General features: G+C 57.2%; 6 protein-coding genes across 6 annotated transcripts; 5 read left to right on the forward strand and 1 right to left on the reverse strand.

Moving 5' to 3' along the window:
- Positions 1-644: 644 nt before the first annotated feature.
- SLS55_008860 (uncharacterized protein) lies at positions 645-2422 on the forward strand (the record flags this gene model as incomplete). Its single annotated transcript, XM_066780265.1, has 7 exons — positions 645-821; positions 871-898; positions 951-1281; positions 1424-1639; positions 1695-1881; positions 1940-2205; positions 2257-2422. 7 exons carry the CDS (start codon positions 645-647, stop codon positions 2420-2422), a joined length of 1371 nt encoding a protein of 456 aa, XP_066629494.1.
- An 880-nt stretch (positions 2423-3302) lies between these two features.
- On the forward strand, positions 3303-4256 carry SLS55_008861 (uncharacterized protein; the record flags this gene model as incomplete). The annotated part of the gene is made up of 2 exons (XM_066780266.1): positions 3303-3619; positions 3692-4256. 2 exons carry the CDS (start codon positions 3303-3305, stop codon positions 4254-4256), a joined length of 882 nt encoding a protein of 293 aa, XP_066629495.1.
- A 1483-nt stretch (positions 4257-5739) lies between these two features.
- SLS55_008862 (uncharacterized protein) lies at positions 5740-7412 on the forward strand (the record flags this gene model as incomplete). Its single annotated transcript, XM_066780267.1, has 4 exons — positions 5740-5860; positions 5925-6319; positions 6386-7233; positions 7292-7412. The coding sequence occupies 4 exons, from the start codon at positions 5740-5742 to the stop codon at positions 7410-7412; spliced, it is 1485 nt and encodes a 494-aa protein (XP_066629496.1).
- Positions 7413-7582: 170 nt separating this feature from the next.
- Positions 7583-7921, reverse strand: SLS55_008863 (uncharacterized protein; the record flags this gene model as incomplete). Its single annotated transcript, XM_066780268.1, has 1 exon — positions 7583-7921. The coding sequence occupies one exon, from the start codon at positions 7919-7921 to the stop codon at positions 7583-7585; it is 339 nt and encodes a 112-aa protein (XP_066629497.1).
- A 657-nt stretch (positions 7922-8578) lies between these two features.
- On the forward strand, positions 8579-9864 carry SLS55_008864 (uncharacterized protein; the record flags this gene model as incomplete). The annotated part of the gene is made up of 2 exons (XM_066780269.1): positions 8579-9182; positions 9236-9864. 2 exons carry the CDS (start codon positions 8579-8581, stop codon positions 9862-9864), a joined length of 1233 nt encoding a protein of 410 aa, XP_066629498.1.
- A 1931-nt stretch (positions 9865-11795) lies between these two features.
- On the forward strand, positions 11796-15391 carry CHT2_2 (Chitinase 2; the record flags this gene model as incomplete). The annotated part of the gene is made up of 3 exons (XM_066780270.1): positions 11796-11894; positions 11958-12683; positions 12740-15391. 3 exons carry the CDS (start codon positions 11796-11798, stop codon positions 15389-15391), a joined length of 3477 nt encoding a protein of 1158 aa, XP_066629499.1.
- Positions 15392-15845: the final 454 nt, after the last annotated feature.

Below are 15845 nucleotides of genomic sequence, written 5' to 3' on the forward strand. Positions count from 1 at the left end.
GCGGCCCCGGGCTTGAGAGCGGTGCTTTGCAGGAGACATGAGCAGTGTGCAGGTGGGTCTGCGGGCGGGGACTGGGCGGACTCTAGACTAGGTCGGGGCAGGCAGAGGCTCAAGTCGCCGCTGAGGAGCCAGTGGAAGCCGGGCCCGATCAGCGGGGAGGCAGCGGTGGTGATGGTCGCGACTGCCTGGGCTGGCGACTGGCTCAGGCCGACTTAGGCCGATCGCGTGCGCGACTCCACTCGCCCACGCCTGCCGTCGACGCACGCTCGCCCGCACCTCGCATGCGCCTGCCGACGCTTTCCCCTCTCCAGCGACTCTGCGCCGTCTCACTCCAGCTGCGCCTTGGTGTAGCGCTGTTCTCGCGCCACATATCGACCCGAATGGCTCTGCACCAGCGCAGGGCGTCATCTCTGGCGGTGACGTCGGCACAGCCAAGCATCGGCTTATCGCGTCGGCCTGACTGTTGACGGATGCTCATCCCGATCTATCAGTTTAATCGCCGCTTCTCCTCCCGTTTCAATGTGTGACCGCCATACGTACCAGAGATAGCCGCTTTCCACCCCTGCAACCCTGCTGCTGTTAAAGACGACCGCTTCTCCAACCCCAGCCGCTGCCCGGCCGCAACTTTGTCGACTGCCGCCACTATGGAGTCTCCTGCACAGGACCCGGAATCCAAGTCGCCCGTCTATGACGCCAAGCAGGGCCCTCAGGATGCAGAGTCTGGCGACATCCAGCCGCTGCTCATCGACCCTGCCAAGGAGACGAAGCTGCTAGCAAAGCTCGATGCCGCCTTCACCCCGGTCATCATGTTGGTGTACCTGGTGAGTTGCCCCGCTACCGCTATTAAGAAAGTCCACTTACACCGGCCAGTCCTGCTTTCTCGACCGTTCCAACATTGGTATGCCCCGTTTATGCAACGTCAAGTTGGCGGTCTACTGACCTCGGAACAGGCAATGTCAAGACAGCAGGAATGCCCGAAGACATCGGCGCGAGCTCCCAGGAATTCTCAACCGCAGTTTCCATCTTCTACGCCACATACGTCGCATTCGAAACCCCATGGGCCGTCCTCCTCAAGAAGCTGACCCCGCGTCTTCTCATGACCGGCCTCTGCATCGTCTGGTCTCTCGTCACCATCTTCTCCGGCTTCATCCAGAACATCGGCGGCCTTTACGCCACGAGACTCATTCTTGGCGCCTGCGAGGGTGGTCTCTTCCCCGGCCTTAACCTCTACCTGACTATGGTCTATCGCCGTGAGGAGCAGGCCAAGCGCGTCTCCTACCTGTTTGTCTGTACAGCAATTGCTGGAGCTTTTGGCGGGCTGCTGGCGTATGGCATTCTCCACATGGATGGCGTTGGGGGTTTCTCAGGCTGGAGGTATTCACATCCGTCTCGTCCCAGCTGCTACCACGCTAATGGCAATCAGGTGGGTTTACATCATTGAAGGCATATTTAGCGTTCTCGTGGCCTTCGTTGTGTGGTTTGGTCTTCCGAACGACCCTTCGAACGCTTATTTCCTCAACGCCGAGGAGAAGGAGATGATGCGTGTCCGCGCCATCCAACGCCAGGCCTATATGGGGAGCGAGGAGTTTGACTGGAATGAAGTCAAGCTTGCTCTACAGGATCCTAAAGTCTATCTCAGGTATGCCCGATGCCCCCTGACAGAATGGACGCCACGGTGCTGACGTTTTCTGCAGCGGTGCTATTCAATTCTGTCAAGACATCCTGCTCTATGGATTCAGCACCTTCCTTCCGTCTATCATCCAGGGAATGGGCTACAATACCCTCCAGTCTCAGTATCTGACTATTCCTGTCTACATTTTCGGCGGTATCGCTTTCTTGAGCTTCGCCTTCGTTTCGGACAAATTGCGGATTCGTGGCCCAGTGAGTGTCCTTCGTACGGGGCTGCCGGCGGGATGACGCCCGAGCTAATCTCCCTTAGTTTGTTCTCTTCGCGAATATTTTTGGCATCGTCGGATACATTCTTCTCCTCACAGATACGCCTGGGGGCGTGAAGTTCTTCGCAACCTTTCTCTGCGCCGTCGCCGTTTACAACGGGCCCGGCTTGAACCTCACTTGGCTGAACGTCAACGTAGCACCACACTACCGCCGTGCAACCGCCATTGGTTTCCAACAGACGATTGGAAATACCGCCGGTGTCGTTGCTGGACAGATTTACCGGAAGGCTCCTTACAAATTGGGCAATGGGTGAGTCACATGCTGAAAAGTAGACGACACTTTGCTGATGCAGCTTTCTAGATTCTCTCTAGGTGCACTATGCGTGAGCCAACTGCTCATTGTTGGCAAATACCTCTACATCAGAAAATGCAACAACGAGAAGAAGAGAATTGCTAGCGGTGAGCTTGAGGACACACGGAAGGTCAAGACAGGAGATCGTGCTCTGGATTTTGAGTATCATCTGTAACGATGTTTTAGCTAGGCCGAACTGCGATGACATGTTTTGATATAGAGAAATGGTAATTACTGGAGCCCTGCCTTTCGCTGGGGATTTTCTTTCTCAAATGTTCTCATTCTGCAGGTTCAGACGCTTCTCAGGCATTGTCGCCTGGTTCTTGTGCTCCCTGGGATCGACTGATCCCAAGTGGTCGTGCGGATCAAGGTCCTTTACCCTGTTTGAACTCCGTCTGGAATTCTATCCGGATGTTCTTCACAGTCTTCACCCTACCTTTCTGCTGGGTGGGTGGCGATCAAACACAGTAGATAGCTGGAAGCATGGCATTCGTATGCATCGAAAGCTACCCCAAACTCGTGTGACCACAAACGTGTCGCATTTGGAACATCGCCTACTACTCTATGTCGATGTTCTGCACTTGACGGAAATAGTCGGACCTGGAGAGCAGAGCTATATACGACGGAGTAGCAAGTACTGCAGTATTGAAGAGGTCTCAAAAAGGATCTTGGAGAGGCAACAATGCTAGTTACCGCGAAAGGCATCGGGGCAGCCATCGGTTCGTCATACCGATATAACCCCACCATGCTGACCCTGCCGTTGATCAAACTACCCGGATCATCAGCCAAACATGCCAGCTTATTCGCCACAGCACCAATGTTCCTGCTTTCGCACCTTCTTTTGATGCCCGGCCGCTCGGCATGGCTTGCCGAAGGTGCTTATCTGATCGTATCACCCAGCCGATGGGCAACTCCACACCTCACTGAACCATTGCGTCTGCCAGAAGAGCTGTGGCAAGGCTAGATTAGATCCCTCTGTTGCCTTGCATACTAATTCCAACTTGGGGCATTTTACAAACGTTTCACAAACACCGGATCCGAGAACATTCACCACCATGGGCTCTCTTCCTACCCCGCCCACCTACCCAACCGGTCATTCCGCCCGCACCGCCGCCCGTGCCAACGCCATTCTCTCGACGTCAGGCCTTGCGCCGGACCACCTTCAAGCGAACTTGATTGTACTGCCGTCCCAATATGCTGCTGATTTCCGGCTGCTCTGCCAGCGCAACCCAGTGCCATGCCCGCTGCTTGCCGAGTCTGCGACTGTCGGAAGCTACTCGGCGCTGAAGTCCTGGATGGACGGCGTGGCCGACGATGCCATAGCCGAAGGAATCGACATCCGGACGGATGCGCCGCGATACATGGTGTACAAGTACGCCACATCAATCGACATGCTCAAACGCAATCAGCATTGAAAACTAACACCAAAAACCCCGCTTTCCAGCAACGGCGCCCTCACCGCCTCCCACATCTCGGACATCCACGCCCACTGGACCGCCGACCACGTCGCGTTCCTGATCGGCTGCTCCTACAGCTTCGAAGCCGCCCTCGCCCGCGCCGGCCTCACGCCCCGGCACACGAGCCTCGACCGCATCGTCCCCATGTACCGCACGCGCATCCCCCTCTGCCCCGCCGGCGTCTTCGCCTCCTCCGCCTACATCGTCAGCATGCGCCCCTACCCGCGCGGCAGCATCCCCGCCGTGCGCGACACGACGCGCCCCTTCGCCGCGGCGCACGGCGAGCCGGTGGCGTGGGGCTGGGACGCGTTGGAGGAGTTGGGCATCGCGGACGTGAACGCGCCGGACTGGGGAGACGCGCCGGTGATGGCGGACGGCGTGACGGGGCTGACGGAGGGGGACGAGGAGAACGTGCCCGTGTTTTGGGGGTGCGGGGTCACGCCGCAGGAGGCGGCGATGAAGGCGGGGTTGGAGGGCACGGTCTTGGGGCATGCGCCGGGGCATATGATCGTGCTGGACGTGAAGGACGAGGATGTGTTTGGGAAGGTGTAGGTTGGGATCTACTCGAGCGGGGATGTCCTCTGACTTGAGAAGCGAAGGGATGCATGGGCCGACCGCGAAAGCCAAAGAACATTACGTTTGCGCATCAACGCCGATATTTTGGTGGAATTGCTCGCATTTTTGCCTTGCGACTTGAAACAAGCTCTTCGAAATCCGTGCCCCGCGAAGCTATGCGGGGAAGCCACTGGCAATCCCTAGGGACAAGACTAATGATGTCGACATTTGCTTGTCTGACAATACCCCCAATGAGTGCTTTGTCGCCTGGTCAATGGACCAATGCCGCCAATCGTCCTTTTCTTCCTCCAAGAATCGCGCAGCATACACACGGCCTGGCTACTCGAGGAGCTCGGGCTCGACTACGAGATCAAATTCTGGGACAGGTAGACGCTTGAGAAGTCTGAATCAGTCAAAGGTACCTCTGCGCTAGGTACGACAAACAACACCGCCTGCTGCCCAAAGCCGAGGTCGACGCGGCGGCTCACGTCCACGTCCTGCAGTGAATCCACGCGGCGGAAGCAACCTTCATGTTGCACGGCCTGGCCATCACGCACGCGCGGTGGAACTACCCGGAGTCGAGCACGAGGGAAGAGGGACTCGCGGCCATGGAGCTGGGCATGAGCAACAACGTGCAGAACGACCTGGACTGGGTCGAGCGCGACTTGTCTGCGAACGGGTCGAGGTTTCTGGTCGGCGATGCCGTCACGGCCGCGGACGTCATGATGCAGTTAAGCGTCAACTACATCTTCGCGCGGCGGCTGGGGACGCAGGGGAAGAGGTGGTCGGCTGTGGGGGCGTGATTGAAGAGGTGCAAGGAGACGCCGACGTATGTGGAGGCGAGGCAGAAGTCGGGGTATTCGTGAGCTTTCTCCTACTTGCCGTTTTGTTTGAGCGAGCTCTTTGGGCTGACGTGGTTGCAGACTGTGAATTCACTTGGCATGCCTGCCGAGACGAGGGGGTTGACTGTTCTGTTCATTTACCTTTCAGTGACGAAACAATCGAAAGAACATTCAATAGAATGATCACACTCGGCTGCGGCAACGACTTGTTGATGACCCCGCTCTCTAGCCTCTCGTGCCGTGCCGTCCTTGCCGATAGCAGGGGACCAAGCATTGACAAGCTTTGCGCCCTACCCGCCGGGCGGTCAGGGGTCCGTCCCTTCCACGCGAAGCCAGACACAAATGCATCGGGGTCGCCAGCTTTTCGCCGGTCTCCGTGGACCTGCCGAGGAGAAAGCCGTGCATCAGCGGAGGACTGTGCCACTTTTGGAACATCTTATCAGCGGCGAATGTCGGACCGCGCAAGCTGAGAGACCCACCGGTCCACAAAATCTCTGCTGAAACTGCTCGGTAGTAGGGATTTTTGCTGCTGCATTGGTGGGAGAGGTGGCATTGAGGCGGGGGTTCTTCCGAGTAGGTAGGTATATAATGGCTTGCTTGAGAGAGAAAGACGGTGCGAGCGCGAGCACGGCTTCAAGATGCAGTCGCACATTGCTGTTTCGGAGAACCGTGCGCCTACGGCGGTAGGCTCCAGCGAGAAGAAGCAGATCTCAGGCACAGTCGCCGGTGTCGACGACCCAAGCACACCGTCCCTTGAAGGTGCTAGTGTTGATCGGAGACATGCTCGCACAACCACCTTTTTTGCCGTAGCTGGCTGCGTAAGTTCTGCTCACTCCGGCTTCAAAGCATCGGGCTGACCTTACCAAGACGGCAGCGAATTTCTCCGACGGCTATCAGCAGAAGATCGCAAACAATGTTAACGTCATTTTCAAACACATGTACGGTTCGGCGTACAGCTCCGCAGATCAGACGCGAATCTCGAACTCGCTCATTGTAGGCCAAATCCTGGGCATTCTCCTGCTGGGATTCGTCACCGATGGCTGGTCCAGGAAGGCCGGCATGGTTTTTACCTCGTCCTTGGTTGTCATCGGCAGCCTGATGGCAACCTTGGCACTGAGGGTTCAACATCTCGGCGTGGAGAATATGCTTTGGTACCTGACGGTAGCTCGAGGCATTGCTGGTGTCGGAGTTGGCGGCGAGTTCCCCGCAGGAGCCACAGTAAGTCGATCGCCAAAGCGTTGTGCGTCGTAGGCGATGGATATAGTACTGATACCCCCAGCACAGGCTGCTTGTGAAGGCATGGAGGACTACAACCCAGCAAACCGCGGCCCCATCTTCGTCTGCGCGACAACCTTCATCACTTGTTGGGGAGGCCCGGTGTGCATCTTTGTCTATCTGATGACGCTGATAGGCTCCAACAATGACCTCACCGCGGCATACATCTCGGTCAACACCATCTCGATCCTTCTGCCGCTTTTCGTTTTTCTCTTCCGCTTACGTATGGAAGACTCCAAGCTCTTCCGTCGCTCCAATTTCAAAACAACCCAGGCGGCGTCGATCCCTCTGCGCCTCATCCTCAAAAGGTACTGGCTTCGGCTCGCCGGCACCGGCGGAGCCTTCTTCATCTACGACTTTGTAAACTTCCCCAACGGCATCATGAGCAGCACCATCATCAACTCTCTCGTGCCTGGTAAGGCGCTGCAGACCGTGGCTCTTTGGCAACTGATCCTCTCCTTGATGACTCTTCCAGGTGTCTTCGTTGGCATTTTCCTTGTCAACCGCCTCGGCCGCCGCTGGACTGGAATCCTCGGCTTTGGCGGCTACCTGCTCATCGGACTGATCGTCGGCTGCTCGTTTGCTGAGATCTCGAAGGTCATCCCCGCGTTTGTGGTCATGTATGGGCTGATGCAGAGCCTGGGCCACATGGGACCCGGTGCGACACTCGGTTTGGTATCCACGGAGTCGTACCCTACGGCCATTCGAGGCGTCTGCTACGCCATCTCAGCAGCCCTGGGTAAAGCTGGCGCAGCGGTGGGAACCGAAGTGTTTACGCCCATCAAGGAGAACCTTGGTCAGCGCTGGACCTTCTTCTTCGCTGCGATTTTTGGTGCCATCGGGATGGTGGTGTATTGGTTAGTCTTTGGATTTCGTTTACATTTAAACTTTCGCAGCCGGCTGACTCGGACGCAGGTTCTTAATCGAGGATATGACTGAAGCAGATCTCCTGGCCGAAGACAAGGCTTTCGAGCTGTATCTGCGGGAGAACGGGTGGGACGGAGAACTGCTGGAGAAGGCTCAAGAAACGGAATGAGGCTCAGCACTCATACGAGATCATCACGAGGACAAAACGTGCATGTAAGGCTCATGCTTGGAGGTAGCGAGGATCATAAATTTTGGTTGAGTGGTATTATCATAAATCATCAATGAAGAGCGACTGACCAGGCTAAGCATGGCTCGGCGTTGACTTGCTCGCCAGCATCTTTACGCGCCACCCTCCCTCTTGGCGTACTCATCCTCCATCTTTTCCCTGTATGCGCGGTCGGCGTCCGACTCTTCGATCTCCTCGACACGACCGCCGCCAGACTGCTGGATCGCGGGCCTGTGTGCGGCCTGGCCGCTGCCGAGCAGTTCGCGACCGTTCGCGTCGTAGTGGCGAGTCTCTTGGATCGTAGGCTCGCCAAGGTTCTGGGTGGTAGTTCTGGTGGAGGTGCCTTCAGGCGTGCTGTGGGCCTCTTTGCGATACGCCTGGCCGGTGCGCTGGCCGTTGCTGTTTGAGCTGTAGGAGAAGCTCGCGGAGGAGAAGCTAGTGAAGCTTGACATGATTGCGGCGGCAGACTAGGTTTCAGGTAAGACGGTTATGGCTGGCCGGAATGTCCAGGTGGTTGCAGGTGAAGCAGTGCAAGCGGAGAGGCCTGCAAGCGCGCAATAAATAAGATTCGCGGGGTGCCACAGCCAAGCTCGCCGCTGCTTTGGGGAGCCGGTGATTGCGCGGTGACGTAACATCACGTGCGACGTGGGGATTGCGAAACACAGGGCAAGGGCGCAGGTGGCAGTGGCAGTGGCAGTGGCAGATCGTCGCAATGTAACCGGCAGGCTGACTGCAGGCCAAGCTTTATTCGCAGCATGTCAGACCCCGGCGCCAGGTCTGGCTTGTTTCTCGCGCGTGCCTGAGCGGCGTGGGAACGCCGCATTCATCGGGCATCCAGCCTTGCCATCGCGGCACTGGCATCTAGCGTGCAAGGCTGGATACGAAGAGCGTTATTGCGCGCGCCAGGGATAGATGCCTGTACGGCCACCCAGCCGATCTGCATGCGGCCCATCTGGCCTCCAGCGCAGCCAAACTCCTCCTCGTACCCGCTTCCCGCCCGCCCTTCGCACCCTCCACGCTCTTCCCTTACCTCCCCCCGCCGGCGCAATTGGTGTCCCCTACACCCTCATTCACATGAGGTCGCCCGGTTTCCCTCCGCTGTCGCCGCGATGCCTCTCGCCCGACGATCAACCCTGACTGCAATCTCGCTGCTCGCCCTTTGCCTGGTCTTCTACTACCTTGCCTGGCAGCCCGCATTGGCACCCCTCCACTCGTCCCGGCCGCGTCCTCCACCCACCACCGCGCCATACGACCATGCCGCAGACTTGGACGATGGACGACTCGGCTTTACGAGGCCATCCGCTGGCCCCGCCAGCTCCGCCGCTACTCCACTGCGGGCGCTCACTCCCGACGAAGATCCCTTCCGCCCCGGCATTCCGAAGGCCGACGGCAACTACTCACGCGTGCTCGTCGTGCCCCGCATGAAGAATGAGGATGTGTCGTGGATCGACGAGGTCCGCGAGGAGCTCCCCGACCTGCAGACGGCCATCTACGTCATGGATGATCCGTGGGCCGATTTCCGTGTGCCCAAGAACAAGGGCCGCGAGAGCATGGCCTATCTGACCTACGTGATCGATCACTACGAGGATCTGCCCGACATCGTCCTGTTCTTCCACGCCCACAAGGTCGGGTGGCACAACCTGTTGATCCTGGGCCAGGACTCAGCTGAGATGCTGAAGATGCTCCGCGTGGAGCGCATCTGGCGGACAGGCTGTACGTTGGCTCCGGATTGATCCTTTTATTTTTCACTGCTAATACGTCTGAAGACATGCCCTTTAGGTGCGACGCAAAACCTGGATGTCCGGACTGGTTACACCTGGATCGGCCGGAGGTTGACTTCGACGAGCATCTCCGCATGGAGGAGAAGTACTACACTCCGCAGATCTGGCGGGAGCTCCATCCACCAGGCCTGGGCGGAATGGGCGAGATGCACCGCGTGCCGGGCGTCCTTAGCGCCCCTTGCTGCGCGCAGTTCGGAGTGTCCCGGGAGCGCATCCGGGCGAATCCGAAAGAAATGTACGAGCACTACCGGACCTGGCTGATGAAAACGGACCTGGACGACCAGTATGCGGGACGGATCATGGAGTACACGTGGCACTACATCTTCACCAGGCAGTACCAGTTCTGCCCGTCGCCGCACACTTGCTACTGCGACGGCTACGGCATTTGCTTCGGTTCGCAGGTTGAGTACGATAAGTATTCTGCGAAGGAGGAGCGCAAATGGGAAATCTGGGACATTCTCAACAGCCAGCCGGACAAAGCGACAGAGAAGGAGGTGATGACGGAATTAAATCATTTGGACACGGTCATGGACTGGATGAAAAAGGAAGCCATGGAGCGGGGCAAGAGCGAGGAAGCACGGCGGCTCGAACGAGAACGGATTCCTTTGCGCTAGGTGTTCACGGTCGGCGTTTTGGGAGTATTCAGTGACTGGGAGTCAGGTCGGCGAGCCAAAGCGGATTCAACTAGCCACGGTTCAGCTGCGCTCTAGTCGGAGGGCGCATTACGAACAGGACAGGGGCGGATACGCCCTGCTCTTCAGCTGAGGCAGCTTTCACCATTTACCGTTGGGATATTGCAATCGGACAAGGTTATGTTGTCATCGGTATGATAGAATATTTAATTTTCATGTGGTGATAGAGCAAGGTTTCTGCAGGATCCGAATGCGAAAGTCGACAGCGAGTAAGTGGAATGCTTAAGCAGGGACTTTCCGTGGTTGCGTCGTTGACTTTGGGAGGCTCCGCTGCGTCGGCTCCTCTAGTCGAGGCGCTTGGCTGGAATGGAGTGGAAGGATGCACGGAGCGTAGGTACGGACAACGCCGATGAGGTGGCGCACCCTCACAGGCAGCCACAGCATGCAGAATGCCTGCCAAGATAGCCATGTGGAACGCTGGGGCGAGGATGGCTTTTTTTTCTCTTTCGTTCGTAGAACAAAAGAATAGGAGGTTACGTGAGAAAGGGGCCGAACGTGTATGCACATGGGCAGCAGGATGGACATGGTAGTGTGTACGTAGCGGACAAGATAAGGTTATTGAGAGATGTCGAGCCCTACGCGCGCACGTCCTCTCGCGCGAAAGACGATGATTGTCGCCGGGGAGCCGGCCGGCGCTCCGCACCTGCCGCTGCTTCTTCTCTTCCTCTTTCCACACTCGATTGTTCCATCTCAGTGTCTGTAGAGTAAAGGCTCGTGTTGCAACGCAGCCTTCGAGCCTCGCCTAGCGCACTCATCTATCAGAGCAGGCACACTGCGGATTCTCACCCGAGTATCGACAGGCAGTTCGAGTGTAACGCCGTCTGTGGATCCTTCTCGTGTCCGAGTCCGGCAGTGCGGGTGCCAAAGCCGGCTAAATCTCCGAAATTCAGAGAAAACGGGCGCCCTTCACCTCCAACCTACCCGCAGCTAGCCATATCGTGGACTGCCCTTTGCGGTAGGTCGCCGATGCACTCGACCAACCCGCACCTTGAGTCTGGGCCTCAAGCACGCGGCGATGGATAGCCAGCATGGCCGTACAAGGCCGCATCTCCTCTCCGTTTTCCCGGCCTGCTACGCCGCGGCGCAAGAATCTCGGCCAGGTTTTGCCGGGCGGGCTAGCTAGTGAGCGGGCGCTTGGGACTGGACCCTCACGCCACTTGCTAGCCGCACCGAATCTCGCTTCTTCCACCGGCAATCGAACCCTTCGAGCAGCCAAGCCTCCTCAATGCCGTCGCTTCTCCGCCCTGCTGCCTACGCTTGCGCCAGGAACAGGAAAGGGTCGACATGCAGGAGCATCTTATCGCGCACCCTCGGCTGCCCCCGTGGCGTGGCCCACCTTCAGCGCCATCGTCAGCTAATGTTTGGCTTGTCCGTGGAGCGCGAATGCCGCACCATTGTACGTGGAGCAACTCTGCTGTCTCCCCTGTCTTCTGTCCATGTCTGCCAGTTGGAAACCCCTGGCTGCCAACACCAATCGGTCCCTGCCACTGCGAGGCTTTAAAGCTTAGTCGAATGCTGTTGAAGGAGCGACAGAAGGTGGAGTCGGCTTTGATGACCATCCGCTAATGAGCCAGCACGCCGCTTCGGCCATGTCGCTCACCCCGAGCCGCACGGGCAGGTGTGCGATGCGCCTCTTTTCTTCACTGTGTATATCATGCGTCCACCCCCTGTCTGCTCGCCTCTCCTGCCAGGCGCTGCCTCTGTCAATCTCTATCCAGCACCTGCTTGGCTGTTGCAGACTCGCTGTCTGCGTCCCTTCGTTGGCGACCTCGGTCATTCCACTCTCTACCCCAGCTTCGGCTACTAGTCATTCTTTCCGTACGATACTAATCTAGTAATACCCCATGCCCATCATGGATATGCCACTCTCACTCGCCCTTCCGGAATGCCCCGTCACCTATCCTGCCCCTGCTTTCAATCCTCAAGCCAATACCAACGTTGCCGTCTATTGGGTACGTCCTCGAGTCAAATGCAAAGAGTTAGCGTCGACAGTATTGACACGTCCTTCTCCCCAGGGTCAAGGAGCCAACCAGGGCCGTCTGGTAGACTTCTGTCAAAATGGTGCCTACGACATCATCAACATAGGCTTCATCAACAAGTTCCCTGATGCGAATGGATATCCCGGGGCCAACTTCGGCAACCAGTGTGGATCAGAGACGTATCCAGGCACAGATCTTCCAAGCAACTGCCCTTGGATCGGTCAGGACATCAAGACATGCCAGGACGTTTATGGCAAGAAGATTTTCTTGTCCATTGGTGGTGGCTCACCAACCGACTACTACCTGGCGGACAAAGACTATGCCGAGTCCTTTGCTGAATTTCTCTGGAACGCCTTCGGCCCTTCGAAGAATGACGGAACCCCTAGGCCCTTTGGCGATGCTGTTATCGACGGCTTCGATTTCGATATCGAGTCGCAGATGGCATCCGCTCCTTCTGACGCACCGGAATATCAGTCACAGTATTACCCGGACCTGATCAACCACTTCCACGACGTCTTGTTCCCCGAAGACACGTCCAAGAGCTATTACATCTCGGCTGCTCCTCAATGCTCCTTCCCCGATGCCCACTTTGGACTCACTTTCTTCCAGACTACGTGGGTCGACTTTGTCTTTGTCCAGCTCTACAATACTCCGCAGTGCAACGCCTTCGTGTCGTACTTAGGCGGCTCCCTTGATTTCTTTCTCTACCTGGACAATTTACTCGATAGTCGCAACCCTGCAATGAGGGTTTATGCTGGCTTGGTAAGTTTCAATGGATTACATGGCCTGCCAATCCGCTCGACTGACGTTTCCCACAGACTGCTGGTTTGGACGGCGCGCCCTATGATCTTCTTGCCTACCTCCCACCAACGCTGGCCTGGCAGTGGGTGCAGACGCTCCAATACTATTCCGTGTTTGGTGGTGTGATGCTCTGGGAGGCCACTGTTGACCAGGAGAACACGCTAGACGGCTACATGTACTCTGAGTACATCAAGGCAGCCCTCACTGGATGCGGGAGCGACTACACGCCGGATTCCGAGTGCAGCTTCCTTCAGTACAAGCCTAACAAGCCCCAACTTACCATCTCTCAGAATGGCAAGTGCGGTGCCTCATATGGCCAGACTTGCGAAGGTTCCACCTTTGGAAACTGCTGCAGTCAATATGGCAACTGCGGCACGACTGATGCGTTCTGTGCGACGGTCAACAATTGTGATATCAGATACGGCCTGTGCGGCGCCGACGCCAATGCGGCTCCGACCTGCACTACCTCCAATTCAATCACCCCTACACCAACGCCCCCGGCTGCCACGCCCGTCGACACTCCTATCGATACACCTGTTGCCAACACTCCTGTTCTTACACCTGCAGTTGACACTCCTGTTTTCACCCCTTCTGCGAACACACCGATTGCCAACACCCCGGTTTCCACTCCTATCAACACTCCTGTCTTCACCCCTATCAATACACCTGTTGATAACACTCCCATGGTCAATACCCCTGTTGTCAATACTCCTGTTGTCAATACTCCTGTTGTCAATACTCCTGTTGTCAATACTCCTGTTGTCAATACTCCTGTTGTCAATACTCCCGTTGTCAATACCCCCGTTGTCAACACTCCTGTTTTCACGCCCCCGGGCATCAACACTCCCGTCGTTGACACTCCAATTTTCACCTCTTCTGCCAACACGCCCATTGTCGGGACTCCCGTTTTCACGTCGTCCATTTACACTCCGCCCGTCTTCTCGCCGAGCGGCAATCTGTCTATTCACTTGTCGACCCCAAGTGCATCGAACCCCGTCGGGATATCTGGCTCTGTTGTACTCTCCAACTCCGCTCAAGTATCTGGTCCCACTGGTCTTACCTCAAGCCCGGCTTCTGGGATTACTTCTGCACCAACCCTCTTTGGTTCTCTTTCGGCACCTGGAGATGTGACGACAACCGTTATTACAACGACATACATCGACGTTTGCCCCACCGGCATCACCACGGTCACTACGATATATACCACTACGGTCTGCCCGACGCAAGCTCCCTCAGACATCCCCTCCGGCTGGACCACCACGGTGACCGTCTGCACTAACTGCGGACCCGAGCCAACGACCCTCACCCTGACCAGACCTATCCCCACCGCCAGCGGTCCTGCTCCCACCTCTGTTTCGGCGCTCACGACTTCCACAGTCTACGCAACTCAGCTCTTCACCATCACCGCATGCCCGCCTTCGGTTACCGATTGCCCTGCCAATTCCAAGACCCACATATCCGTCGCAACCTCGCTTGTCCCCATCGCGACGACCGTATTACCCGCGCCGCCTGTTGCCGCCAGCTCATCGGCAACCACGGCGTCAGTTGGTAGTCAGACCGGTCAGGGCTCTCAGGAAGGCAGTCAGGGCAGCAACGCGAACGGCAGCAGTGACCTCTCGACAAGCACCGTCTATGCGACTCAGCTGGTGACCATCACTGCTTGCCCGCCTTCGGTGACCAATTGTCCCGCCAATTCGAAGACTTACGTTTCGGTCGCCACTTCTCTTGTTCCTGTTTCGACAACTGTGTACCCTGTGTCGCCCGTCGCCGCCGTCGCCAGCAGCTCATCGGCAGCCACCAGCGCTGCTGTCGGTGGCCAGACCGGCCAGCTTCCGTCCCAAGGTAGCCAGAGCAGCAGCCAGAGCGGAAACAGCGGCGCCAACTCCAACACAAATGGTGGCGGCTTCTCGACAAGCACCGTCTATCAGACCCAGCTTGTCACCGTCACGCAATGCCCACCTTCCGTTCCCAACTGTCCCGCCAGCGCGAAGACCACCGCTGTGTTCACTACCGCGGTATCTTCGTACTTGACAATCGTCCCCATCGTCGCTACAACCACGACTTCGGTTGGTGGCAGCGGCAGCGGCAGTAGCTCTGTGCCCTTCACTGCGTCTCCTGCCTCTAAGCAGATATATAGCAGCACTGTCGTCTCAGGTGTCCCCATCCAGTCCGGGGTCAATGGCGGATCGGGCTCCGGCTCCGGCTCCAGATCCAGCTCCGTGTCGTCGTACTCGTCCTCTCCATCTTCTGTGGCAGTCGTGCCCGGCTCCAAGATGTCCTCTTCCTTCGCAGTCGGTGGATCCGTGGGCAGTGGCAGCAGCAACAGCAGCAACAGCGCCAACGCCAACACTCAAACAGCGACCGCGGTGACCACGCAGCTCCTTACCCTCTCCATCGTCCCCGTGCCCGCGGCATCGGCTTCGGCGTCCGCAGTCCTGCCTAACTACCGCAACGGCACTGTTGCGCATTTGAACACTCCTGCTCCTTACAGCACTCCCACGCCTAGCGCTGCTACAAGTAGCGGCAGCGGCAGCGGCAGTGGCAGCGGCAGGACTCAGGACGCGTCAGGCCCGATGTATACCGGTGGCGCGTCAGCGAGCGTGAGCAGGAGGGGCGTGGCTGTTGGGGGCTTGGCGGCAGTTGTGGCCGCTGTGATGGTGTTGATATAGATGTGAGAGAAGCAGAGGAGAAGGAGGGTTGTAGTAGAGGCACTCATTACAAACTTCGTGGCATGGTCATTTGATGTCTTTGGTGTAGGAGGCAAGGGGAAGAAAGGGGAGGGAAGGGAAATTTAATTCACGCACTTATTCTGTTCACGATTTGGGGGGGTACGTTTTCATGAGGGATTGACCTATTTACATTCGACTAGACTCTTCCTGCAAGTGCGATGCTTCGCCTTGTGTATATTTCCTTTTAAATAGATTTCAACATGCATTTTACAAAGACGCGAACGACGTCGTTTTCTGCCACTAAGCCCCTGCCTTTGAAGTCTGATCATATGCTCCTATTCCCATTTTCGTTGAGGGAAACGGAATGTCAAGCACTCTCACATCACTTCGGAAACATTGATGGGTTCAATTGCTCGATTGTTCTCTCTATGCCAGCATTCCAAACTCTCTTTGC

This window comes from Diplodia seriata (genome assembly GCF_021436955.1).
Source record: "Diplodia seriata strain FDS-637 chromosome Unknown scaffold_9, whole genome shotgun sequence".
Lineage (NCBI taxonomy): Eukaryota > Fungi > Ascomycota > Dothideomycetes > Botryosphaeriales > Botryosphaeriaceae > Diplodia > Diplodia seriata.